The 27,795-nt window shown below is 41.7% G+C and overlaps 1 protein-coding gene across 1 annotated transcript; it reads left to right on the top strand.

The window, feature by feature from the left end:
* Positions 1–24,525, top strand: pgfb (placental growth factor b). The gene is made up of 7 exons (XM_080414137.1): positions 1–616; positions 18,532–18,568; positions 22,030–22,226; positions 23,020–23,099; positions 23,203–23,232; positions 23,335–23,397; positions 23,764–24,525. Exons 1-7 carry the CDS (start codon positions 530–532, stop codon positions 23,783–23,785), a joined length of 516 nt encoding a protein of 171 aa, XP_080270263.1. The 5' UTR covers positions 1–529; the 3' UTR covers positions 23,786–24,525.
* Positions 24,526–27,795: the final 3,270 nt, after the last annotated feature.

The following is a 27,795-nucleotide window of genomic DNA, read 5'->3' as shown; positions in this document are numbered from 1 at the left end:
AGGCACTTTTGAGAAGATGACCTGTTCAAACGTATCGTTTGTTTCACGCTGTTATTGATTTTGAATTTGTTTTGAATATGTTTTTATTTTTTATTGTGAAATTCGCTGGATTTTAACCTTTCTTTTATTTTCTTTAACCTTTTTTTTTTTTTTTTTAGCTTCAACCTTTTGTTTAAATGAAGAAAAAAAACTGCATTTTTTTTCATCAACATAATAAATACAGTCCACATCAACTTTCGCTCTGGGCCCTTATTCATTAGTTAACACACACACACACACACACACACACACACACACACACACACACACACACACACACACACACACACGCACACACACATCAGGTTACAGCCAGGAGCGACCAGGCTACGTGACTGGAGTCATTCTCGCCACACTCACTCAAAGTGGGACGGTTGATAGACAGTTGGAGCGGCTTCGGAGGAAGTTCATAGTCATCATCTTTTTCTACGAATATTTGGACTTCCAGTGGATTTCGTGCGCATTATTGGGACTCATCATCATCACCTCTATGTTTGCCGACTTTCCCGAAATGAAACTGTGCTTTTTCATCCAGATTGCGGTGGCGCTTCACCTCCAACAGCCCTCACCTGTTCAGGTAGGAAGTGTATTCTATGCTCAAAACTCAACTCATGTTTAGCGCAGGAAAAAGAAAAAAAACGTCCGTAGCTCTTGTATAAAAACGTGCTTCATAAATCGACGTTTTAATAAGCCACAGCAGTGTTTCCCAAACACTGGGTCGGGACCCATTTATGGGTCGCGGACACGTTTGTATGGGTCGCCAGTATATATTTAAAAAATATGTTCCCAAAAAGCAGGAAGAAAATCAAACATTTTCCAAAAAAAAAAAAACATTCATAAAATCAAAGGAATTCCATGAAAAAAATACAATAACATGAAATAGTGAAAATAGTCGATCTACAAGCTCACAATGCTGCTCGAAGTATGTGTTGTGAGCTTGTAGATCTGCTATTTTCACTAGTTTGGGTCCCAGTCAGACAAACATCAAATTTCTCTTTTGGGTCTCGAGTTTAAAAGTTTGGGAACCACTGAGCCACAGGTTATTATCCTTTGAACTATAATAGTTTAATGTTAGTTTAAGACAAATGCGATTATGTGCCGCAGACTATAGGTTACTATTTTAGACCATCAGCCTAAATTGGCGTGTTATTAATACCATGGTCTCTTATGTAGCCTGCCTACTACTGTCGCAAGTCGCAACTTATTCATAGCAAAATTCAAAACGCTTGAGTCAGCAGAAGCTCCCCAGCCAGGCAAGCTTTGATGCGACGGTCGAGTAATAAAGCCCATTGTGTCTTGATACGTTGATCCCTCTTTGAATGTGTGCCATCCCAGAAAGCAGTGCACTCACTGGTGGAACGTGACAAACTGCATCACTCTCTCTCCCTGGGAGAGATCAGTGGTGGGAAGTAACTAAGTACATTTACTCAACTTAAGTACTGTACTTAAGTACACATTTGAGATTTTTTACTTTACTGGATTATTTGCAATTTTCAATACTTTTTTTTTTACTTCTACTCCACTACATCTCAGAGGAAAATATTATACTTTTACTCCACTACAATTATATGAAAACTTTAGTTATAGTTACCTTGTAGATTTTGATTATTATGACAAAACACACTAACCACTTCAGCCCTATATACAGTACATTTCAGCCATTTGAAAATTGTAGATCTACAAGCTCTACAAGCTTGTAGATCTGCTATTTTCAAAATATTTGTATACATTTGAAAACTTGTGAAATGGGGACATTCTGCATAATGAGTAGGCGTACTCTCTACTTTTGGTACGTTAACATTTTGATACCAATACTTTTGTACGTTTTACTTTTAATCCTTAATTCCGGACTTTTACTTGTAACAGAGTATTTCTACATTGCAATATTGATACTTTTACTTATGTAAAAAATGTGAGTACTTTTTCCACCTCTGCTCTCTCCCTGGGAGAGATGATGCAAGCAGACTAGCTGTTACATTTATGGAAGCTTACTAAGCTTGTAATTACAGCCAGCTCATACTTTAAGAGACGGTTGCACAGAAATGGATTAGACCACGTCATGTAGTCAGAAATACGCTTGTTCAATGAACATAAATTAAGTTTGTTCAGGAATTATTTGCTGGTTATAATATAAATTATGTTACCTACAGTATATGTTCTGTCAAATTTATTTTGCACTACATGAGAACTTATTGAACAAGCTTCTTAGTCTAGTAGATTTATGGCAGCTGTCAAATAGGCCGTGCCAAATAGCCTATTGGCAAGAATGTTTTAAAGTTTGGGATTTGTCTATATGTAGTCTTACGGCTGTAGCCTATCTATTGTGTCTTATCTTCTTGCCTATCTCTTTATTATCTACATTTTCAGCTGCGCTGCTGGTGGTGGTGATGATAGTGTGTGTGTGTGTGTGTGTGTGTGTGTGTGTGTGTGTGTGTGTGTGTGTGTGTGTGTGTGTGTGTGTGCGCGTGTGCGTGTGCGTGCATGTTTGTGCGCGTGCATGGGTGCGTGCGTATGTACGTCAGTGAGTGAGTGAAACTATTGAAACTTAATTTCAGGCTAGTCATATCACTGTCAGGCAGTAGGGGAGGATTAGTACAAAGCTGGTCTGTTCTCTGTGTGATGGTAGTGCCCATCTTTAGTCTTGCATTGAACATTTGCCAACAAGGAATAGGTCTGAGCTGAAACTGGAGTGAGTACTCATTCGAAGGCTTGTGCCATCCTGCAGCAACACTTGTAGTGGATGTGCCACCGGACATTGGCACATGTGCAAAGAGCCACTCCAGCGCTATTCATGCCTAATTTATGCTGCATCGTACGACGGTGTCGGGCACTGAAAATCGCAGACCTACAAGCTCACAAAGCATCGCTTCCATGATGCGTTGTGAGCTTGTAGATCGAGTATTTACCGCGCGACACCCTACGACTAAGTATAAATCAGGCTTGGCTCCAATTTCCTCCCGAGGTGGCTTAATACCGGCGTCTGTGGTGTTGCCTACCTCTCATGTTTAATGCAGGACCAGGCTCTTCCAGGTCCATTCACTACAACTATCACACCGTTCATAGCCTGACCCAGGCCAGTTTACTGGGACTGAATGGCACTGCTTCGGTTTTACCCTAGCCTCTGGGTTTTGGATCATTGGATGTTAGTAGTCTGTAGTGTGGCCTAAACCACCTGGATTTGCAAAGGGGAATCTGTCGTGGCCAAGAGAAGTTGTACTGTATACGTCTGGGCTTCAAGATGTTTTTATTGACAAATAGTACATACATGATGACCCTATATTTGCACTGTCAAAAAGCTAAAACACAAGAATGCCCAAGAGCTTAATGCCTTGTGGTCCTTTGAGTGAAAATGTGTTTGTAAACTTAGTGCCATATGTGTTTTTGGGGGGTAGCAGACATACAGAAAAATATAATAGGTACGCCTACATTGATACAATTTATCTTTCTAGACAAGTAAAATAGCAGTATTTCTTCTTTTTGTAAAGATATTTTTGTGGCTTTTTTCGGCATTTATTTGGATTCATACAGTGGAGAATGACAGGAAACAGGGAGAGAGAGACAGGGAATGACACGCAGCAAAGGCCGTCAGTCTCGGAAATCAAACCCGTGACTTTAGAGCTCTCTAGAACAGTGCCCATTGGGCACCGGCCTACTTGGGAATGATGCAAGTTTGGGAACGGTGAAAATAGGGAATGTATGCCCCACCCTGATCTCTATATTGCGTCTGTCTGTGTCCCTATTATGCCCATATATGGAGAGCTCTGTATCTGTCTGTCTGCCCCTGTCCCATATGGAGATCCCTGAAGTTATCAGTATATGGCCATATATGGGCATGCCTATATATGGGCATATTGGGGGGATCAGCGGTTCTGGAAAGTCCTTGTGGAGTGGTAACAAGACCAGGAGACCTGGTTCTGCCAGACCCCGAATAAATTCCCTTTTATGCCCATGTATGGACGAAAGGGGGACGAAATTCAGAGGTCCCTTTTATGCCCATGTATGGAGGAAAGGGGGACGAAATTCAGAGGTCCCTTTTATGCCCATGTATGGACGAAAGGGGGACGAAAAAAAGACAGACTTTTATGCCCATGTATGGACGAAAGGGGGACAAAGCCTCATGTAGGCCGACCCTCTGGGTCTGGCAACAAAAATGTCTGTGGATAATGTGTGGAGAATCTCTGAAGAGTTCAAACTAACAGTGGAAGGTGGCTGCATGCTATGCTACCATTTTGCCATGGCAATCAATTGGCTCATTTAGGCCATGGCCAGAACCTTTTCTGACGGTTCTGGTAAACCGCCTGACGGACCGGCTCGACGCCAGGCCACTAGGCCATCAGCGTACTAGCGCCATCAATACTTCAGCGGAGCAGAAGTATTTCTTCTGCCTCCATTCATCCCCCAATTTAACCACCCGGATTTGAATCCACTGAGGAAACCAAACATCTCCCACTCACTCAAAAAGGGAATCCCCATCCCCTCATGGCCAAGGGAGATATTAGGCTTCTGGAGAGAAGGCAGAGCTACTTCACTACACACGCAGGACACTCTACCAGGCGTTCAAATGGAGTACAAGTTTCTAGTTGTAGATTGGGGTCAGTGGGAGCTGCTGGGGAATCAGTGGGAGAGGTGAAGGCTCCCACATCTCCACTAATCCTCATAATCAGCTCATAGCCTGCTTAGTCAAAACAGAAGTGGAGTCAAGCCATTGCTTATAACATGTGTTGGGCTAAAGGGGATTAATAGCACATGTACATGTGTAACATCTTATCTCTTGGGCCATATCAGAAAGGCTATGAGAATCTGAGGAACTTATCTCAGAAAACATCTATCCATCAAAATTGCAAAATTGTGATGTCTTCTCTTACATCATAGCTGATTTTAGCCAAATGTATGTGTGTGTGTGTGTGTGTGTGTGTGTGTGTGGGGGGGGGGGGGGGGTCAGGGAGCTTATTATTACCTTTCTTCTGCAGCCATTTGCTTCACATTCTGAGAGAAACACCCGTCATTTCTTTGTTTATCACAAGGTTTCAATGTACAATTTAGGCATTTAGCAGTCACTCAGTGTGACTATTATTCAGCAATAATTCTCAGAATTTGACCACAGGGAAGCTGGATGATTTACAGTATCTCTGTTTTTTCTGTTGAATGTCATCTCTATTCCCAGATGTTTGGCATAAACAATACAATCCCAGGGTACTCCCTTTTCTCCTTATGAGAATCCCTATGAAATAGTGTCCATTACACCTGAATGGAAGTATATTTTGCTCCTGAACAAAATACAAAATATTAAATTTTATAGTCAAAGAAGCAATGCTCACGACAGAACAGTACTTTGCTAGCAATGGGGCTCTGTCTTACTTCATCATACTACCGTGTCACACAAAAGTAGCAAAAATATCTACAAGCTCACAACGTATTGTGATGCGTTGTACAGCACTGAGCTTGTAAATCTAATACTTTGGATCCATTGGAACACAGATTATTTTTCCCATTTGCTGAAAAGTAACAATTTTGGACATACAAGGTTTCCATTCGACAGCGACAATATAATATGAGTCTCTATGACAGACCCGGATGGGTATGACAACTGGTTGGCATAGAGGCATACAACCGCAATGCAGTATTTCTAGGTTTCTATCCCATTGTTAACGTCACTAGTGAGAGTGTGGGGCCCTTAGTTAACACAGTAATTTTGTCAGTTTGTTTGGTCTGGTTGGGTGTAGTAAATGGCGTTGGAACAACAGATGTTCAGGAGGCGGGGATACACACCTTTACTCCGCCCCCTTTACCAATCTACCTGGCGCTATTTATACACATCAGAACTACCCAGAAACCCCTTACTCGCTTTTCATACTTCGTACTCAAGCTCGTAGTTTCTGCATACGCTAACAGCCGTCCAAGCCGCCATGCCGACCACGCTAACGACCTCCTCCCCAAAGACTCCAGGGTCTGCGACCCTCCCCGGAACCCCTTTCATTTCCCTCCATTATTCTATGTATCCAATATTCAATAAATACCCTAAACTTTCCATAAAGGTGTGTTTCTTTGCCTAGTGAATGCCTCTAGTGGTTGCTAGCAGAGCTTTTAAGCCCAGTCCACTCCAATGACTCGCAATGCAACAAGTTGCATCTTGCAACCACTTACCTTACATCTTGCAACAGAATCCCCAAACTGCGCTGACCTGAAGCGGGGCAATTCAGACCGCTGTAATTTCTCTCTGCAATGTATCGCAATGGTTAGGACAGCAGAGTCACTGCCCATATTTCGCCGCAGGCTGAAAACTCACCTCTTCAGGAAACACTACCCTTCCTCTCTCCCTGACCTACTTGTTGTTAACTAGTTGTACGAACGCTTGTTTTCTATTGCTGTATTGTTTATTGGATTATTGGATTGTTTATTGGATCTTGTTTAGTCGATACACTTATTTGTTTTAGCTCATGCTCATTTGATTTAGCTATTTTGTCTCATCTGTTTAAGGAAATAGGTAGCTGATATATTGCACTTTTACCTTAGCGCTAGGTATACTCTTGGTTGCTTGTTTTTGCAGAAAATGCACTAAAGACTTCTGGTGATTAGTAGTTTTCGTTCCCTACCTATGTTGAATACACTTATTGTAAGTCGCTTTGGATAAAAGCGTCTGCTAAATGACTGTAATGTAATGTAATGTAATGTTTAGTTACATTGCGAATCATTGGTATGGACTAGGCTTTAGTCCCGTAGTCCTGTTTAAATGTATTGATATTTCTGTTCTAAAGACTTTTGAGGCTGAAACTTGGCTGTTATGTCACCACAGTAAACCATTTCTCAAACTGATCAACCAGAATGGAAAAGCAAACATTGGCCATGTGGCTGTGAAGACCATTTATAAGTGTCATGTTGTTAAGTGTTATGGTGTCACAGCAGGAGCTGTTGTTGACACCAACTTTGTGAAACATTTGCAGTTATTCACTTCTACCGAGGCCTAGACTGATGAAGAGAGGGAGGGATTGACCTCAAGTACTTAATCATACAGCTTCACAGCCAGAGATTTAAGCCATAGCTTTGGACAATTATTTTTCAGTAGTTTACGAAGTCAACTTCTCTGCATGTTGCATGTTTGTGCAGCATTTTGCTTTGTTGCTTCATCACACAAAATTAACCATTCTTTATGAAGAGAATGAGAGTGTTGCATTTTTGTGTACAGTATAGGTGTGTATGCAGGTGTATGTACCAAATGGTTTCACTACAATAGAAAGTTCAGGGCAGTGGTTATTTGAAAGAACCATTTTCCAGACCTCAATGAGAAAGGGGTTATTTTCTTCAGGGTATTACTGTTGGAGTTACTGTGGGTAAAGGTCAAAATTAAGTGTAGTGTTTGTACTTATATATATAGCCTATATAGCATAGGCTGATTGACAAGGTGACTGACCATTAAAGTAATGTTCAGAGTAGGTCAATTGACCAGTATGGGTGACTTTGTTAAAACACATTTGACAATTCCCAGAATGGCTGCACAACGGTCGGCTGGGCTGGCAGACAGCAGCACCAACAGCCATGTTTTCACACAAAAAAACATTGTTTTCCTATGGCACCATGCATCACATTTGTTTTCATTTATTTAGTTAGTTTTTGTTTAGTTTTTTTTTGTTGCATACAACTTAAAGTATTCGTAAAATTTTAGCGTAAGGTGCTGAGATGCACCACTTGTCACAGTGCTCGTCACAGTACGCAGATTCAGACAAAACAAAACAAAACAAAACAAAACAAAACAAAACAAAACAAAACAAAACAAAACAAAACAGAACAAAGACAGATACACTGAATTAATCTGTAAATAATTATGCTTGTTTGCCCTGCACTAATGTATAGAGATTAGCAAACAGTACTTGTATTGTACAGATGTATACCTTCTATAAATCAGTATACCTTCTATAAATAAGTGCACTGATGTACAAATGTTCATACCTTCTACAAATCTGATATTAAATCTTACAATCCAGTATTAGCTCTTTAATATGTTGTCTATGTAATGTAGTGTTAGCACAGTCTTGAGGAACATGCCACACTAACATTTCCGCTGCTTGTACCTGTATGAGTGAGTGACAAATAAACCGTCTTGATTCTTGAGTGCTTTGTTAAGAGTGCCAAGTACAGCGGTAGCACTGGCAGCCAAAAAATGCTTTCTGTGAAAAATCCTGTTTGCCAAGGCGTTTCTGAAGCGCGTCTCCGCCTGTAGCAACGCATCTCGATGTGATCGCCCCCTAACTCCCTCCCCACACTGCAGAGGAATCCCAGCAGGACTACCATTTTGTTTGCGGCGGCATCTCTTCTTTGATCCTGATCAAATCCTATTTTATTGTTGTCTCTGTGAATAAATATCACGTCATGTGACATTATAAATAGAAATATATAAATATCGCATTCATCGGGTACAGTGTAATTAAGAATGTTTGGATGACAGTATAAATTAATATGAAAATAAAATAAAATAAATATTTATATACTAGAGGTTCGGGCCGACATCTAGAGTGATGTGCCGTTTAAAGTTGAAACTTTAATGTGGGCACAGTCCTTTGATGTGCCGACATGACGGGAGCTGCACTCACAGCTCAACTTCCACAAATGTCAAGGTATTTTATTTCCCCGAATTACTTTTAGGCAGGAGTCAGGACTACTGTTTTCTGCTCTGTAATAGTGGCTTGAATTTATGGAAAAAAATACAATTTACTGATCACCACCTACAAGGCCCTCAACAACCAGGCTCCCCGCTACCTCTCTGACCTCCTCAAATGCCACGCCCCCTCCCGCTCCCTCCGGTCTGGTGATGCCAACCTCTTGGACATCCCCAAAACAAAGAAACGGACCTGGGGTGACAGGGCTTTCTCAGTTGCAGCCCCCTCCCTTTGGAACTCACTTCAAAGCCACCCACCCTTGCCCTGGTCAAAGCCTCCCTCAAAATCCACCTTTTCAGACTCGCATTCCCCGCCTAATTCTAATCCCCCTTTCTGCCTTTTAATTTCAATGTTTTCTTTTCCTTAGTTTTTAGACTTTTATCTAGTTATTCTCTTAATAAAGGTGTTTCTTATATTGACTGTGAGGTGGCCGAGGCTACGTTTTGCCCCCTGTCCGTCCGTCCGTGTGTGTCCGTCCGTCCGTCTGTGAACAGTTAATCTCTGGCACCGTTGGCCCGATCGAAGCGAAACTGTGCACGCACACTCCCTGAATGCCAGAGCAGAACCTCTGCCCCAAATTCTTCAGATCGGCCTGTCAGGAGGCTGATTTTTGCAAAACACATTTTTTGATCAAGTGCCTACAGAGTTTGTCCAAACATCACGCAAATCGGTACACAGCATCTTTATAGTCATTTTGATCAAGACGGATCTGTCCGATTGTTCATGCTCCATCCTGATTGGCTAAGATTGGCTTCCAAAGTTTGCAGGAGTGGTCCGTTTTGAACAAAATGCCTCAAATCATGAACGCAGCGTGCGATTGCCGTGAAACTTTGCTGCTTGTACCTAAATGAGTAATGACAAATACATTCTCTTGATCTTGACTTTGACTTTGACTTTGACTTTGACTTTATTAATTCATGCTTGCAGTGGAGCCAAGGCCCCACTGAAAAAACTGCAGAACTTAGATTTACTTGCGTAGTTGTACATATTTGTTGTACTGGTCAGTAGGCAGATTTCCGCAGTTGTCACTATAAATGCATTGTAGTACATGTGTACAGTAGGTAGAGTACATATCATATGTGCAACGTAGACTTATTTTCAAGAAATATTTCCAGTCTCATATAACTCCTAATGCAGGGTGGAAGCACCTGGGTTCCCCTTTGGAACAATGGTGGCCCTATAGTCACCCTGTCACCAAGGCTGTCTGATGGAGAATGTTCCATATTTGCCATCCACCGGTTATGTTGCTGACATTGACACTGTATTTTCTCCTCTTTTGGTCAGTGTATTATTAGCTCTTCCTGTGCTGTGTCCAGAGGTGTTAAAGGACTATCCTGGTGTGTGTGCCGTGCACATGCATGTGTGCATTTCTATGTTTTAAAATGACGACTAAAGCACTACAATGTGCTGTGCTTACATCCTGTGCAAATGCAAAAAGCTTGCCTAACACTGCTCCAGTGCCTGTAGTCTCCTGTTCACTAACTAGCGTCCCACACTTCTTAACAAAACCACTGGAATGTCTCTGGCTGCTGTCTTCCACTACTCTACCTATACGCTGGCTTCACATTCTCATTGCCTCACATCAGGATACATGACACATCTTGCATACGGACAATAAAAGTGGAAGGTTATTAGTCTGCAGTTCCAGGGAACCAAAACTCAATTGTTGGCAATGTTCACATGAATCAATACACCAGATCATAATTCAACAGACTGTTGTTCCTCATGACCCCCATTATGTGGACCAATGAATTAAACGAGTGAAGACTAATGAGATAATTCAACTATTCTGTGTCTTTGATGTTTTGACTACCAGAGTGTAAGGGCTTTTTGTTTTCATAGGGTTAGGGGCTAAAGGACTTTATCATAACATTTCAGAGTTGATCTACTATGTTCCTCTCATCCCTGGGCGGGAGAATAAGGGAGAGCATAGCCAGCGTTCAACTGAGAGCGCCCAGACTCCTCTCTTCTATCTGTGTGTGTGCGGAGATGATTCTATACAGGTGCTTCCTTTACATCAACACCAGCAGCAAAACAAAGCGGGCCTGGCTAAACCCAGAGGCCAGATCCAGGAGGAGGAGGGGAGCTTTGGGTGGCTGCTATTTATGTACAAAAGGCAAGGACATGCTAGCAAAGCAAAGATACCCGGGCCATAAATTTACAGATGGTCAAGTCCTGAAATATTCTCTCTCTCTCTCTCTCTCTTTCTCTCTCGCTCTTCCTGCCTGTGTCCGTAGGAGAGGAAGTTGGCAGTAGGTTGCCGTAGCACACACGCATGTGCTTCACATTTGTTTATAATGTAGTGTTCATTAATCCATTAAAACCGGGAAAGCATCTGTGTAACCACTTTAACCATTAGTAATACTTTGGCTATTAAAAAAACATATTTACAAGCTCATAGCATGGCGCTCATAGCTTGAGCTTGTATATGAGCTTGTATATCTATATCATCACATGCCTGTCTCACTCCCTGACAACCCTCTCCTGTTCAGATACGACTTGAATAATCAATGCCGGTCTGCATGTGAGCCTGTTCAACGGCAGTGACCTGATAGGGCCATTTTGTGCTGTGGCGGTACTTCTCTTTGGTGGTAATGTCCTGGCCCAGGGGAGAGGTGCAATCGCAATCAGGAAATATGGATTTCTCCTTCCTCCTACGGGGGCGGAGCAGCGGTGCTCGGGGCAGCCGTCTACTCAGCAGGCTTTAATCTCCCATCTGGATGTAATTTACTGTGGTTTACACAAGGAGTACAGCGTTTACTGTAATAGGGACCACAATTACCACCGCTCAGCCTTATCAGAGGACCTGTGTCGTGTGCGCTCGTGTGTGTGTGTGTATTTGAGCATGGTGGTGCACACATGTTTTGTGCCATTGCGTGTGTGTGTGTGTGTGCGTGTGCGTGTGCGTGTGCGTGTGTGTGCGTGTGTGTGTGTGTGTGTGTGTATGTGTGCGCGCGTGCGTGCGTATGTGTGCGTGCGCGTGTGTGTGTGTGTGTGTACGTACATACATCGGTGCATGCATTAATGGACCTGCATTGAGGAAACAGCATTTATATGGACTTTTACTTTTGCTGTGTCACTTGACTGTTGTTCCCCCATAAAGTGGCAGCTTCATTTAGGATTTCTTTTCATGAGGTTTGTTTACCCAGTCTGTAGTAGAGTTAAAAGAGTCTCATTTTAAAATGAGACATCCACCATGTGAACCCTTTGAGTCGCATAGCGACAAAGTTCTTACTTGCCGCTGAGCGATCTTAAGCACTTAACGTCCTAAACCAGTAATGTTTCAGAGGCTGTAATCATTTGCATCTTAGAAATATGGGCCTCTGAACATCAATTAACCTTTCTTTCTTTCTTTCTTTCTTTTTCAAAATAGAGCATCAGAATGAAACCTCTCACAAAATCAATACATCATCATTAACTGGTGGGGGGGGGGGGGGGTTCAAGGTTGCTCTATATGTGGACAAACATAAACATACAGTAACAGAAGCGTCTCTCTGCTCACAGTTGTTGCTCCATAACTCTACGGTTTTTCTTTTGAGGTGTGTTGGTGTTTTGGGATCACACTGTGATCATAGGGCCTGACCTGATCACCCTTAACACTACAGTAGCGTCCCACTCCCTATTATGGGCACGTCATAATAGGTGACTTTTCTACAAAAAAATAGGCAAACAATATAAAAAATAGGTTGTCTTCTGCAAAAATAGCAGATCTACAGATCTTGTGAGCATGTAGACTGGCTGTTTTTGGCAAAGAGATTTGGAGTACAGGGAAAAAAGGAGGGGGCCTGTGTATGTGTATGTGTGCGTGTGCGTGTGTGCACATCATGAAAGCAGGACATTCTACTTCAATCATATACTTAGTTGGGCATGGTTGTCGTAGCCTCGCGTAGCCAGACTATATCACTGCGTGGATATGAGTCTGGTGCCTCTATGAGGACGTTTTTTTTCCAAGGGGGCGGGATCAAGACAATGGCTCTGGACGCAATTGGTTAGACCTACAACCAACTACCAATCACAGTCTCCCATATTTGAATACTGGGCCCTGATTGGTCACCCCAGACTTCCCCCCAGATTCACAACGCATACTGCGTTGTGAACGAGCTGCGCAAATGAGTATAAACTAGAAAAAGTGCTCCTCGGAGCACAGGTCTCCGCCAGGTCAGGTAGGTTATTGTGGGGCAGCAATGTTCGGAATTAGCCAATCAGGATGGAATATGAAAAATTGGACGGAACCATCGTACCGATTTGCATGATGTTTGAATTTGTAGGAGTAATATAAAAAAGAAAAGTGTTGCAAAATTGGCCTCCTGGTCGCGCTATAATAGGGCAATGTTAAAAGGGTGACATTTGTTCTTCAATGTAGTGCGAATGTGCATGCAAAGTGTCACCACAATCGGACGCTGCATTCATGATTTGTGGCATTTTGTTCAAAACGGGCCACTCCTGCAAACTTTAGATGTCAATGTTAGCCAATCAGGATGGAATATGAAAATGTTAAAAGATCCATCGTGATCACATGACTATAGAGATCAAGTGTACCGATGTGCGTGAAATTTGGATAGATTCTGAAGGCTTAATATCAAAAAATTAGTTTTACATAAGTCGGCCTCCTGGTGGCGCTATGAAAGGCAAATGTGAAAAATGCTGGTCAGTTGTTTTTCCTTGGCCTCTAGGGAGTGTGCGTGCAAAGTTTCATGCAGATCAGTGCAGTTATAGTTAAAAACACAAATCGTCCATTTATAGCGCCACCATGAGGTTGATTTGAACATTTTCAAGTGGCATTTCTTCCTTGGCCTAGTGGGAATGTACGTGTGAAATCTCATGGAAATCGCAAGCTGCGTTCATGATTTGAGGCATTTTGTTGAAAACGGAGCAATCCTGCAAACTTTGGAAGCCAACCTTAGCCAATCAGGATGAAATATGGAAAATTGGACAGATCCGTGTTGATCACATGACTATAGAGATACTGTGTACTGATTTGCGTGATGTTTGGATAAAATCTGTAGGAGTACTGTCAAGAAATGTGTTTTGCAAAAAGCGGCCTCCTGGTGGCGCTATAAAAGGCTAATTTGAAAAATTTTGGGCAGAGGTTCTGCTCTGGCATCCAGGGAGTGTGTGTGCACAGTTTCACTGCGATCAAGCCAACGGTGCCGGAGATTAGCTGTACACAAAATGACAGAATGACGGACACACGGACGGACGGACACACACACACGGACGGACGGACAGGGGGCAAAACATACTCTCTCGCCATGCCTTTCGGCCTGGCGGAGACAATCAGGCATAACTTGTTGCTGCGATAGTGACTCCTACTGGTTCAGGGGGGAAGGGAACTGGGGGAAATAGTGTGAACCATGCTTTCCTTGTGCCACTCCTTGCTGTCAGGTGAAAAGAGCAGCTGGTGACTCCATATGTTATGGAGTAGGCGAGTGGTTGTCTTCACCCTCCCTGTGTAGGGGGGTGTGGCAGCCTGTAGATGACATGATCTAGTTCAGTGTCTTCCGCTAGCCCAGATACAGGAGATGGTGTCTTAGCTATTCATGCCATAACCAGGCCTTTCTTGTATTTAAATCAAAGGGCTTAATTGAATAATGCACTCTCCATCATCTCACAGACTTCATTCAAACAGAGCAAATTGTCTATTATGTAGCCAAGTTGGAATCCACTGTACTATAACTTTATCGCTGTTTAACTATAAACTGAAGTGGTTTAGTACTTACCATTTCAGATCATTAAAAGTCCAGTTCACCCTCCATACTTAGAACCAACAAAATCCTTAATGACCTTTTTTGTTTTTGATTACTGTCATTTTTATGTTTGTCCTCTAAACATCCAGCCCTTCATCCTTCTCCAGCTAATGTGAAACACAGAGGTTAAGGATGACACAGCGCAGCTGTGTGGGAGTGGAACCCTGCAGCCTCTATGGTATAACAGCAGGTCCTCTTATCTGAGTCAGAGAACGGGGGAGCTATGCTGTCAAACTTTCAATAGAGGCACCACAAATATCAAAGACCTTTTTTCTCTCCAGTCCAGCATGCATGTACTCTTTATGGCTATATTTCCACCTCTGCCATAACTGATGTTGCAGATGTTTGAAAATGCCCTTTGATGGACTCATATTACTGTTTCCACAGAAGTGGAGTGATATGTATAATTTATACTTTGCCAACAAGATCTGTTCTTTTAGGCAAGGGAGACTGTCGTGTGATGGAGTATAAATTGAGCTATACTAACTGAACACAGAAAAAGGTGAATCTAGCAGATCTACATGTGTGCATGTATTTCTATTTATTTATTTAAGTTTGGGTCCCAGGGGGACACCAAATGTGTCTCTCGGCCTCAAGCTGAAAAGGTTTTGGAACCACTGCCTATCAGATGCTAGACAAAACTCTTCTACGAGAGCAGGATTAAGGAATGGGAGTTTGGCCACAATGTGCTCAGGGAGCATGAACCCTGTTACTCCTCCGGCATGTTAATTAGCCAATGAGAATGGCTTCTCCAGAGCAGTCCACTGGCTCAGCACCAAACCATTGACTGACAGACCATTCCAGTGCTCATTTGTGCTCAGTGTTGTGCTGTAGGTCTGCATGCTCAGATCGATTCACAGCTTATTTAATTATAAATGATTCATACCACACAAATAAATAACTGACTTCTGATGAGGATCAATTACTTAGAAACAATGGCTTATGAGTTCAAGGTGCATGGAGTCTGGGTTGCAGTGTTGAACTTTGGTAGAAGTACAACCTTGGGTTCATGAAAAGCTACTGTATGTGTGTGTGTGTGTGTGTGTGTGTGTGTGTGTGTGTGTGTGTGTGTGTGTGTGTGTGTGTGTGTGTGTGTGTGTGTGTGTGTGTGTGTGTGTGTGTGTGTGAGAGAGAGATTTAACCAGCCAGCTACTTGTAAATATGTAAATATTTGTGACGTAGAACTTGAAATTCTTCTGCTAGCGTTTCTGGCAATTTCATGGAGAATCCTGCCAGGAGACACGCACACAGTTCGCTTACCACTGCTTGTAATGGCAGCAAACACTGTTATCATTATTGCTGTTGTTTTTGGCTTGTAGACAAAAGTCTCATTTCAAATGTTTTCCAACCATTATTAAAGCTGTAATTGTTATGTCCTACCTGGGATTGTAAACCTGGTCCCGCCCGTGAGTGCTCGGATTTCTAATGTTGATCTAAGATTAAAAATAAAATTTGGACAGAGGATATTTTAGTATTGGTTGAAAAGGGTAATATACCTCTTGTCAACCAGCAGTGGTCCTACCTGACCACAGGGTCTGACTTTCTAAATAGAAGCAGTCAGCAGTGGTCCTACCTGACCACAGGGTCTGAATTTCTAAATAGAAGCAGGTAGACCAAAACAACCACCACCACAGTTGTGTTAGTTATACTTTATTAATATACTCTACCATAAAGATTGGTCAAAATTTGATTTGATTTACCCAAAAAAAGTTATGGATTGCAGCTTTAATGATCAAAAGAAAAATTCAGTGATAATTAGCAGGAGACATCTGCTTAAAGTTTTTTTTCCCCACCAGTCCAGCATGCAGAGAGAAAATCTACATTTCCTTTGTACTCAAAGATTTTTTTTTTGAAAAGGGTAATATTTTCCCCTTTGGGTCTGAATCACTTTGTAGTCATTACCCTCTCATGCACTCACATGTGCCCAGCGAGTAAGGAGCAGCTACGTGAGAATGCTCATGCAGTCTTATTAATCTGCCAACTATTTGGGGGTAGCTTACTCATCTGCTCTTGACCACAGGAGATGCCAAGAGGCTGCCTTGTTGTGTGTCCAGGCTTAACCCTCAACCTGGGTCAGAAAATCCACACAAGGCTCTCCCCATGTTGCCACAAGACCAAAAGGCATCCCACACCAGAGCCAAAAAACCCTTGTGATGTGGATTCTGGCTGAAGCCGTGAAAATCCACAGCAAAAAAGAAAGAAGCAAATGATATGCCAATTAACACTGGAAAAGGATTTAGTTTATGATTCTGGCATTGCTGGCGATGATAAAAAGATGAATTAATACCCCACAGAGTGGGAAATGGCTTTTAACCACGCTGATAGTTTGATAGTTGCCAGGTCTGAAACCTTCATATACCTGTATGAAGGTTTCATTGAGACTACCGACTGATGTGCCGGCTGGCTGTGTCTTTGTTATCTCCTCCTTTCTAAACATTTTGTCAAAATCCTGACTGCCTTGTTATGAAACACAATGGCTTATTATCGTAATTCTCTTTGTTTATTGGTAGGGACAGTAAATCCCACAATGCAGCTTTACTTGTGGTGGCATTGAATCTGTTGGTGTCTTAATATGTTATTGTGCAATAGATACAACTCAGTGGCAGTCTATAATATAGTAGCACTGGTGTCATTGTAACAGCTGCACATTTTGTCCAGATATGCAGGCAGCCTTCCGCTCAGTATGAAAAGGGGAGATTCCTTGCCCAATTCCTGTAATGCAGGGAGGATTTTGTCTAAGTAATAGACCTCTCTGTCATGAGAGTTCCACCGTATAGCACGGACCTGCCTACTGACAGATACAGGAAACCCATTGCAGTGTGTGTGTAGTGTGTGTGTGTGTGTGTGTGTGTGTGTGTGTGTGTGTGTGTGTGTGTGTGTGTGTGTGTGTGTGTGTGTGTGTGTGTGTGTGTGTGTGTGTGTGTGTGTGTGTGTGTGTGTGTGTGTGTGTGTGTGTGTGTGCACATCATCATGAAAGCAGGACATTCCACTTCAATCTTGTTGGTCTCATTGTAGAAAATCGCATACCACACCGACCTTCAAGCTAATCTTGGGTCCCTAACAGGAAGGTGACACATTTCAGTAATGTGCAGATTGTGCCAGAAGCAGCACTAACTTTATTGTGTCCCGAATTTCCCCCGTCAATTTTTGCCATTATGTAACAACTTTTGGACCAATGCTCACAATAGATCTAACCATGTCTGTGCATGTGTGCAGGCAGCGTATCAGTACAGCTATCATCAGGTATCTGCCTGTGAAATTCAACGCCGGGGGAGACGACAGATTGCGGAAGCAGGTTGTTCGCTGCCTCTCCAGCCTCCTTCGCTGGGGGGTATTTTATCAAATAGAGATTTCCCTTCCTGAGATGGAGTCACTTGGAGGTTTGCTGTTTTCCCAGACGAATGAGAAACGCACTCTGTTTATCATGGGATGATGGGAAAAAATCAAGACAGGGGGAAACCACCAATGGGAAAATAAATAGAGAGCTGAATCTTACACCACAGGAAACAGGTTTTGAACCTAAACAGTTGGGCACATAGAGGAATGTGATATATAAGAGACAGGATCTGGTCCTTGTCAAAAAGACTTTTCCACAGTAGTTTTTTTTTTTTAAATAAGCCATTTTCACCTCTCTTGCAGTGTCACAGCAGTAGTTCTAACATTTTACCACTAGAGGACACCTCTGCATGTATCTGAAATGGTACTATTATCTCATTAGACATCTGCACATGGTTAATGGGGTCTTCATTATGGCATTATGACATTCTGCACCACTGTATTTCCTAGGGGAGATGTGGCAGTAATTATATAAGGTTTGGGCATGCTTCTCCCGAATGCTATTTATTTTGCCTACATCATCTACAGGTAGTTAACGTTACACTCACTCCCTTCACTCCCGGTGTGGTGACATATCTCAATACTTTGTGTTGAATGAAAGGTGCTATATCAAATAAAGATTGATTTGATGATCTCCCAAGACGGCATAATTTTTGTTGAACCCAAGGTTTTACGCTATCCATATGAACCGTCATATAAAATCACTGAAGGCATGATGGATATTTTGTAATCAAAGTCTTTCATTCATTTCTTTTCAGAGCATTTACACATCAAGTATAAACAGCACATCTGAAGGTAAGAGTCTGTCTGTCTGTCTGTCTGTCTGTCTGTCTGTCTGTCTGTCTGTCTGTCTGTCTGTCTGTCTGTCTGTCTGTCGACTGACCTGTCTGTCTGTCTGTCAATCAATCTTTTTTTATAACAATAGAGCATCGAAGTCCTGACGTCACTGCCACTAGAGGGCGCTGTCCCCCTGGTTCGTGGCTTTATTTTTTGTGTTGATATCCCCTTAGGGCAGTGTGTATCAACCTTTTTTGTGCCAAGGCACACCTGGCATAGCCAAAAAATCCCAGGGCACACCTAGATTTACGGTATATATATATATATATAATTATATATATATATACGGTATATCTATATACACCCACTAGGGGTGTGCCGACTAATTTCACGAAACGATACGATACGATATTGGGCACACAACTTCGATACGATACGATATGCACTTTTTTATCATGAAAATATATTGGGGAGAAAAAAAGCAAATATTTCTGTTTTTGCATTATTCAGACATGCAAACTTGTAGCTTTTCAGCTTCCACTAGCCGTTTTGAATCCAAATAGGGCAATAGTGTGACACCTGACCCGGAAAAAAAACAGCATGTTGTCACCCTTTTCACCTCGGGGCTGTTTGCATGCCTGATTATTATTATTGTTTAAAAAAAAAAAAAAAAAAGTTTTTTTTTTTTTTCAAAATGATATTTTTTCAAACCTTCTTCAAACGGCGCGGCACACCTCAGCAGTAGCCCCGGCCCAAAATTGGGACGTTTGCCAGGGTTGATATACACTGCCTTAGGGGATCTTAGATCACGTCATATAAGAACTGTGTTCGAAAAATAAACACACCACCCTGGCGATTTTACTCATATGGATAGAAGCATCGACTGAAGGTGGAAATGTACACATTTACCCAAAGAACACAATAAACGCTAGACACGAGTCAAACGACCCAAAGACTCCATTTCCCATGAACACGGCTGCTGTAGGGACAGTGATTTCAGACCCGGAAGTGTAGTTCTTCAAACTTTTAAGGCAGAATTAATTCCATTTTCTCCAGAAAGAGGCTGTATCAAATATGAATGAATATCATAAACGATGCAGAGCCACCCCCTGACAGAAATGCCGGGGTGGTGTGTTTTTTTTTGGAACACAGTTCTTATATGACGTGATCTAAGATTCCCCTATGGGGATATCAACACAAAAAATAAAGCCACGAACCAGGGGGACAGCGCCCTCTAGCGGCAGTGACGTCAGACTTCGGTGCTCTATAGTTTTCTTTTTAATATTTTACAAGAATGACTTCAAAGTTAATTAACCCAGCCTTGCAAAATGAGCATATGAGTTACACTCATGAGTGAACTGTGTTTGAACTCATTCAAACTGTGTTTGAATGAGTCTACGCACAGATGCACAACTACGCACACATGAGAGACATGAATCAAATATCTTTGAATCGTAAGCATTAGTTGGTTGATTAATTAGGTTTGATGATGGGAAAACAGGGCATGTCAAGCCGTAAGGGGACAACCCTGGTCAGGGGATGTTTTCCTGGAACAGTCGACTCCATATTTTAATGGATAAGATCAAGATGTTACACCTTGCATGGCTGGCTTGATTTTCAACAGCTGAGGAACAAAAAACAGAGGCTGAAGATTGCAATTAAGTCATTTACACAGTAAAATCCTCAGTGTTCATTTATCCATTTGTTACTCTGAGAGTGTACAAATGTAACCAAAATGGAGCTATGCTGGTCCATTACATTTAGTGAATCCACAGCAGCTAATGTTTGTTGCCGTGTTCTGAGAAAGAGCCGAGGTTGTGAGCTTGTAGATCTGATATTTTTGCTATTTTTGCAAATTGTGAAAATGTGTGAATTCACAATTAGAAATGTTATCATTTCTGCCTATAATAGATATGCCCAAAATAGGGGTGCCAGTTTTAAAGTGGTTAAGAATTTCAATGCTCGCCGTCAGAGAAGTTGCTGACAGAGAACCGCAGGGTAGGCTAGTGAATTCTGGGGACTGGCTTGTTGTGCTATACAACATATAACATGACCGGGTAGTCCCCCCAACACACACACACACACACACACACACACACACACACACACACACACACACACACACACACACACACACACACACACACACACACACACACACACACACACACACACACACACACCACCCCAAAGCCTGTCTGCTTTTATAAACAGCTGTTGTAGTGGTAGGCTCCATTCTGTGACCCCTCGGGTCACTTCAGTCCCAGAGGGTCCAGCTCAGTTCCAGCCCTGGCCCAGGTTCTGCTCATGGCCATGTTTCCAGCGTTTGTTTTCTCTTCTCTCTGTGTTTGTTCGGCCATAGGCGGCCCTGTTTTTCCCCTCACCGACTATGCAAGTGGGACACTTTCACACATATGCTCCCACAGGAAAGCAAGCATTATACAAACATTTTTCTTCTTCTTCAGAATGAAAACAGGACACACACACAGGCATATTACAAGAGGTCTCATGTTCGCATGGACGTTATAATAAGAGCACGCTCTGGCCGTACAGTAGAGATTGTTATTGATGCCCCGACCCTAACGGATTCATGGAAATGTGCACCGTTTCAAAAGCATATTGTTCTGGTTTATTAAGTTATATACAGTGAATAGCTAATTACCATCTTCACTGTGGTACTGTAAATAAACAATAACTATAAAGGTGCATGCGCTCAGTGTAGGAATTGTGGCCAGTCTATACGGCAATCATAACCACCATTAACTTCTATTATAAAATGTAAGTAAAACATTTCAAATAATGTAAAAAGCATGCATGGAGGTACTTCTTTGGCCTATTGGCAAGATGCACAAGAAATCTGGCACTGATCGCTCCAGCAGTTTGCCACAGACAGACATACACACACACAGTGATCATAGAAGGAGTTTGAGATCTTTTTGCTTTGCTTTGAGGCAGGCACGTTGATGTCCATATAAGCCAATCCTTGACCGACAGATCTTCTGGCAACTGGTGCACTTGAACTCCCGGCCTGATGTAATCTCCCCCCTTGCCTATAAGCCTGGTGGAGATCATGATAGCAATACTAATACTAACTCATCACTGTGGCACACTTAAATAGGACACTAATCCCTACGCATGGCCAGGTATTTATGTGCTCTACTTGGCACCCTTTTAATATTACACTGTGACTGGGTTATTTAACGACATTAACCCTAGTGTCCCTAATATGGGCTTGTCATAATAGCCGAAGATTCTGTGAAAATAGGCGAACATTCAGCGACATAGCAGATCTACAAGATCACAACGCGTTGCAAAAATGTTGTGAGCTTGTATATTGACAATGTTTTCTACGTGATTTGGTGTAGAGGGGAAAAAGGAGGGGACCAAGTATAGAATCCTGGCGGACTCAGGGTTTGAGTGGTTTAGGAAATAACGCCACATAGATCCCATTGTTCAATCTCTTTCTTTTCATCCCACAGTTCTGATGTTCCAAGAAGTGTGGGGTCGGAGCCTCTGCAGGACCATCGAGAAGCTGGTGGAAGTGGTGCAGGAATACCCCGGAGAAGTGGAGCACATCTACAGCCCCTCGTGTGTGCCCTTGGTGCGTTGTGCAGGCTGCTGTGGAGATGAGAACCTGGAGTGTCATCCCATCCACACTTCAAATGTCACCATGCAGGTAAGCTAATGCAACACTACACTAGGGCTTTCACGACTAGAGATTTTTACAGGTCGACTAATTTGACCCAGTGGTAGTTGACTAGTCGACTAGTCGAAATTTACATTAATTTCTTTCTTTTTTTTCTTTTTTTTTAACAACTTTCTTTTTTTTTGTGCATTTTTGGCATTGTTTTAATGCCATCCTACTACTATATTACTATTATTATTATCCTCCTGCCCTTATTTTTATGGCGTTTTAAGGGAAGCGCTTCTGGCACAGCAGCACAGCACCACAGCAGCGTCTCCAAGGATCCCCATTGCCCAATAATAGGCAGTGTTACTTGTCAACCAGTAGGACACCTACTGAGTAGGTGTCCCAAGGATAACAATCATTGCTAGAGTGTTTGTTCAGCAACAGGGGTCTCCCTGTCTCTCCAGATCTTCAGTAAACAGAACGTATGTATTTTCATGTTGGGATACCAACTTTATCCAATCGGGTAACTAATCTAGGATACAGGATAAACAAGTGAAATTGGAAATGATGACACAATGAAATGACCAGACAAAACTGGAACACTAAATTTAAGCTGATAAATGGGTACTCTCTCCTGATTGTATGAAATTGGCAACCCACCTGAAAATGTTTTGTTGTTAGTTTTATAATAGTTCTTAATAGAATTAACTCTGAAAACGTACAAATGTAAATATAATGGACCAGCATAGCTCCATTTTGGCTGGATAAATGAACACTGAGGGTTTTACTGTGTAAATTACTTAATTGCAATCTTCAGCCTCTGTTTTTTGTTCCTCAGCTGTTGAAAATCAAGCCAGCAGAACAGGGTCAAGAATATGTTGAGATGACATTTGTGGAGCATCAGACATGTGAATGTAGGTAAGAGAAATAAAGACTTCATCCTTGATGGCCTGTGCACACTGATATATTGATATTCATAAGTATGCATTGCACTCACTCCATTACGATATTTGATCCTCAGAATCAGGATGCCCATCGTGAAATCTGAACGGTAAGCACTGAATTATTTGTATCCGTTTTAATTAAATAGAAGCACAACAATTATTCAGATCACAGAATGTCATTTTAACATCCATCTCACTGTTAACTGCAGGAGGAGACAACGAGGAAGAGGAAGGAAGAGGAAGGACAGACAAAGGGGGAAGGACTGTGATGGGTGAGGGCACTTGAGCAAAACTATATACATTTTACCTCTCTAACTGCAAGACTGTTTATTTCTGTAAACACTGATGTTGCCCTAGAAAATTACTTGCAGACATGATATTTAGAATGCTAGCATCATATGCAGGTGTGTACATTTTATTGGAAACATTTGCATATGCAGGTGGAAAAAAGTAGCAGCAGTACTTGCAGTAGTAGTAGTAGTAGTATCATCATCATTATTATGTTTAACAGTTGTTCGGTGGTGCTGATAAGGGTTCTCACACGGGTCTCCTATTATAGCAACAGTTAATTGATTAAACCATCCATTAATTACCACCATCAGAGACATAATATTGTTATCCTCGTTTGTGTCTTTCAGGTGTCAGATCCCCCGCAGGTAACTGCAACAGTCATCCTGCCCACTGTCGCGACATGATGGCTCACTATTTATTTTTTGCCCGGTGACAGAATCAAGAGTCTTCTTAGCTCACCTATCAATACTGTGCCTGTCTGCAGCAAGAGACTCAAACTGCTGGGCTGTTTAGCTGACAGGCCCTCCTGCTGACAGGGAGAGCATCTATAATCAAGGTTCAACAGGAAGTGCCTTTTGACTGGTGGGAACATCTGTTAACACCTGATACAATGGACATTACTGGGAGCCAGTGCAATTGAGGACCAAACAGACTGAAAATAATATTGATGTCTTCTCCTTTACACCAGTTATCAACTATTGCCCAAACCCCCATCCCTTTGGTATTTAAAAGTCGTTACTCTTGTTTAAAGTGTATATTTATTGATGCATCGAACTATTATTTGGACCAATGACTTGGAGGAAATATGTGAGTCATTATGCAAACTTCCACTTAGGACTGATAGGATGTCTTAATTTGTCATAATAATTGCATGTGTTGACTATGTTACAGAGAGCAGGCAGTTATTCTGTAATTGCTAGAATGAAATGTTTGACTTTTAAAGGAGCGGCCCTACAATTGATTGTTTTTAACAATACAAAGCTCCCTGGGACAGAAAATAGGTAAGATTATCTCCAAGGTCAGAGTTAAACCAAGAACTATATTTTTGGAAATGGGGAAGTTTATTGACTGAAGATATGTCCAAAGACGTTTGTGTATAAATAAAGTAAATAAATGGGATCAGTTAATAAAGAGATATTGTATATCAAGCTGTTGTATAACATTTCATATGCAGGAATTTCTATTTGCTCTCTCTCTCTCTCTCTCTCTCTCTCTCTCTCTCTCTCTCTCTCTCTCTCTCTCTCTCTCTCTCTCTGTGCATGTGCGTGTGCGCGCGTGCGTGCGTGCATGCGCGCGTGTGCGCGTGTGTGCGTGCATGCGTGCTGTGTGTGTGTGTGTGTGTGTGTGTGTGTGTGTGTGTGTGGTTGTCTGTGCGTGCGTGCGTGCGTGCGTGCGTGCGTGCGTGCGTGCGTGCGTGCGTGCGTGCGTGCGTGCGTGCGTGCGTGCGTGCATAGGGAAAGGTGTAAATTTCAACACTGTCTGGGACAGTTTAAAAAAACATTGTTACCTAAAACCATTGACTTTGGCCAAACATACGGTAGCTACTCTCTACGTTGTCCTTTGAAGACAGCATCTATTCCTGTTTTCAACTTGCAGCAGAAACAGAACAGTCAAGATGATGTTTTACAAGTTTTCAGAGTTGTAGCCATGACATTTTAGTTGTTAACTTGCAGTTACTAAATGTTTGCTTTCCTTCATCTAAATTTAGGATTACACTAAGTTAAAACAAATAGTGGATTTCCCTTCATATAATTCTGAATTATCAATATTAACAATAAAGGGAGGCTGGGAGTATGGTGCAAGACTTCTCTAAATTATTATCATTAGTAGTTAGAGGCATTTCTAATAAATGTAATAAATGTATTGTTTTAGTTTGGCAGCACCTAGTGGTTGTTTTTGGTGTTAAACCTGATCTCACATCTCAGGAACCTCTGATGGCAGGTGTGTGAGGAAATAGTCTTTGGTAATCTTAGTTGGATACAGGTCAAGTCGGCACCTAAACATTGTGGGCATCTCAATGTTAAATTGGCATTAATTTGCAAAATGTAAAAAATAAATAAAGAATTATGCTGTGGAAATATAATCTGAAATATTGTAAAGTATACATGATTTGAACATGCATGGTACATCTTTATCAGAGCTAAACTTACCCGTCAACTTCTTGTTTATGCCCAAAATGACTGGCTATCCACAGGTTTTGTAGCAATTTGAAGCAATTGTAGAAATATTAGGCGTTAAATGTAATTTAAAAAATATAATATTTTTGGCCTCCATTTAAAAAATAAAGGTAAATATGACATTTAATACAAAATTAATACATATATGTATATACAAAAATAAAGGTGCCCAGATCAGGTCTCAGTGGTCTCCACTGTACTAGGTACCATCTTAGTTCTGTTACAGTATGAATAAGCAATTACGTTTATTCCACCACTAACATTGATTTCTTTGTAAAGACCTGTTTATTTGGGTGAATGCTTGTTTTGGGCTTTGATTTATTTTGTGATGCCATACTACTCTGTCAGCCAATTATAGCCCAACCAACAGCCCTGGACCACCAGAACCATCGAGGATTGATTGATTGATTGATGCTTTATTAACAAGTTTGTTAACAGTATGACAGTACAGTAAAAAAGAAAAGCTATGCTAAAAGGATAACAAAAATCCCCGGGAGGCTTGTTTCCATTTTGGTCCATCAACAAGACATACATTATGTATGTAGGCTATGTATGATACATAGCCTACAATAGTGATAAACTATAATCTAACAAACCAAATGTTGACCATGCAGTCTAGTAGCCTAGTTATACATGTTATCTGTACGTTATGAATACATATTAATTAACGTACGATCATCTCCAGCATGCTATCAGTTTACCACTTTACCACAAAAATGTAGAAATGTTGTCTTTTTAAAAAATATCTATAATGGAGGTTGTGTTGTGCACTTGTAGAACTGCTATTTTCGAAGCATTTACTAAATCCAATTTGAGTCCCATGAGGCCTTGGGTGAATTATGGGCATCACTTCCTGTTGTCAGTCATTCAATTTATTTGAGTGACGGAAATCAAAAAGGGTCACATTAGTCTGCCCCATAATTAAAAATAAGGTCTGCCCACTCCTGCAAGATCTCCCTTCACACAGCTGATTCAAATTTCAATGCTCGGCTCTTGACACTTGCTCTCAGCAGAAGCCTGCCTAGTACTACTCTGTCCTGTGTTTCATTCCTACTGGCTGCTGTTGCTGCTGTGACACCTGAATTTCTGCATGGGGATTAAATGGTGCTTGTTAAAGTGACTTAATTAGCACTTGACAATAATGAGCATCGATCAATCATTTCAATCAGCTGTGTGGAGGGAGATCTTGTAGGGTGAGTAGGCAGACCATTATGACAGGTTGTGTCAGGTTGTGTTCCCACATTATTGTTGACTGAGTGACATGGATCATCACTCAAATTAATTTAATGACTGACAACAAAATACACACACCCCCTTTCCTCCAGTAAACTCCCTAGGAAACTTGTGGATAGTGTGGGTTTTGGTGACAGACTCTACTTCTACAACCAGCAGCCTAGATCCCATTTCCCTGAAAGATGGTCACTTGTGATTGGTTAGTCAGTTGTCAGGCAACCACTGAGTTTTTGCACATTTAAACTAATATCACTGTTGCTGTACACAGACAGAGCAGATTACACATTCGATCATGTTGTTTCATTCATTATAAATATGTATTAGCAAATGTATTATTTAGCTTAGCTTTGTGTGGGTGTATCAATCGTCTGAGGACTGAGGTTACCTGACAACCAACAAGCCAATCACAGAGAACAAGTGCCCCTTCGGGCTATGGGATCTCTGGACTCTACCACAGCGAGAGAAATAAGCATCCTGGTCTATGAAAACAAGCCCAAAAGAAGCGACTATAGGCCACATGAACAATTTAAACCTATAGGCTATATATACTGTAAACAGAATCTATAATCTGTATAGATTTGTAGATATATAGATCTACAAGCTCGTGAGCTTGTAGATCTGCTATTCTTTAATTAAAATGTGGAACACAAATCACAAAACATTTTCATGGGGGTTAGGGGACAACTTCAAATTATACATATTACATTTGGGGGTCCAGCATCATGACATGAAAATATTTGAGAACCACTGGTTTCAATATTAATTAGCCCGAATAAGCCCAAATAATTATCTACACTTTAGAAACAAGCCCAAAAAAACGCAACCACCAATACAAGCAACTTTACAGAAGAACAAGCCCAAAGTCGCTTAGAATAAGCGCACATGGCAACCCTGCTCGTGAACCAATCAGAACGCCCGAATGAAAGAAGACGACACAGTCTCCTAGCAACGCCTGCGACCCATTCACGC

Source organism: Gymnoscopelus braueri, assembly GCF_963280865.1.
Source record: "Gymnoscopelus braueri genome assembly, chromosome: 19".
Taxonomy (NCBI): domain Eukaryota; kingdom Metazoa; phylum Chordata; class Actinopteri; order Myctophiformes; family Myctophidae; genus Gymnoscopelus; species Gymnoscopelus braueri.
This window is presented reverse-complemented; position numbering and strand designations above follow the sequence as displayed.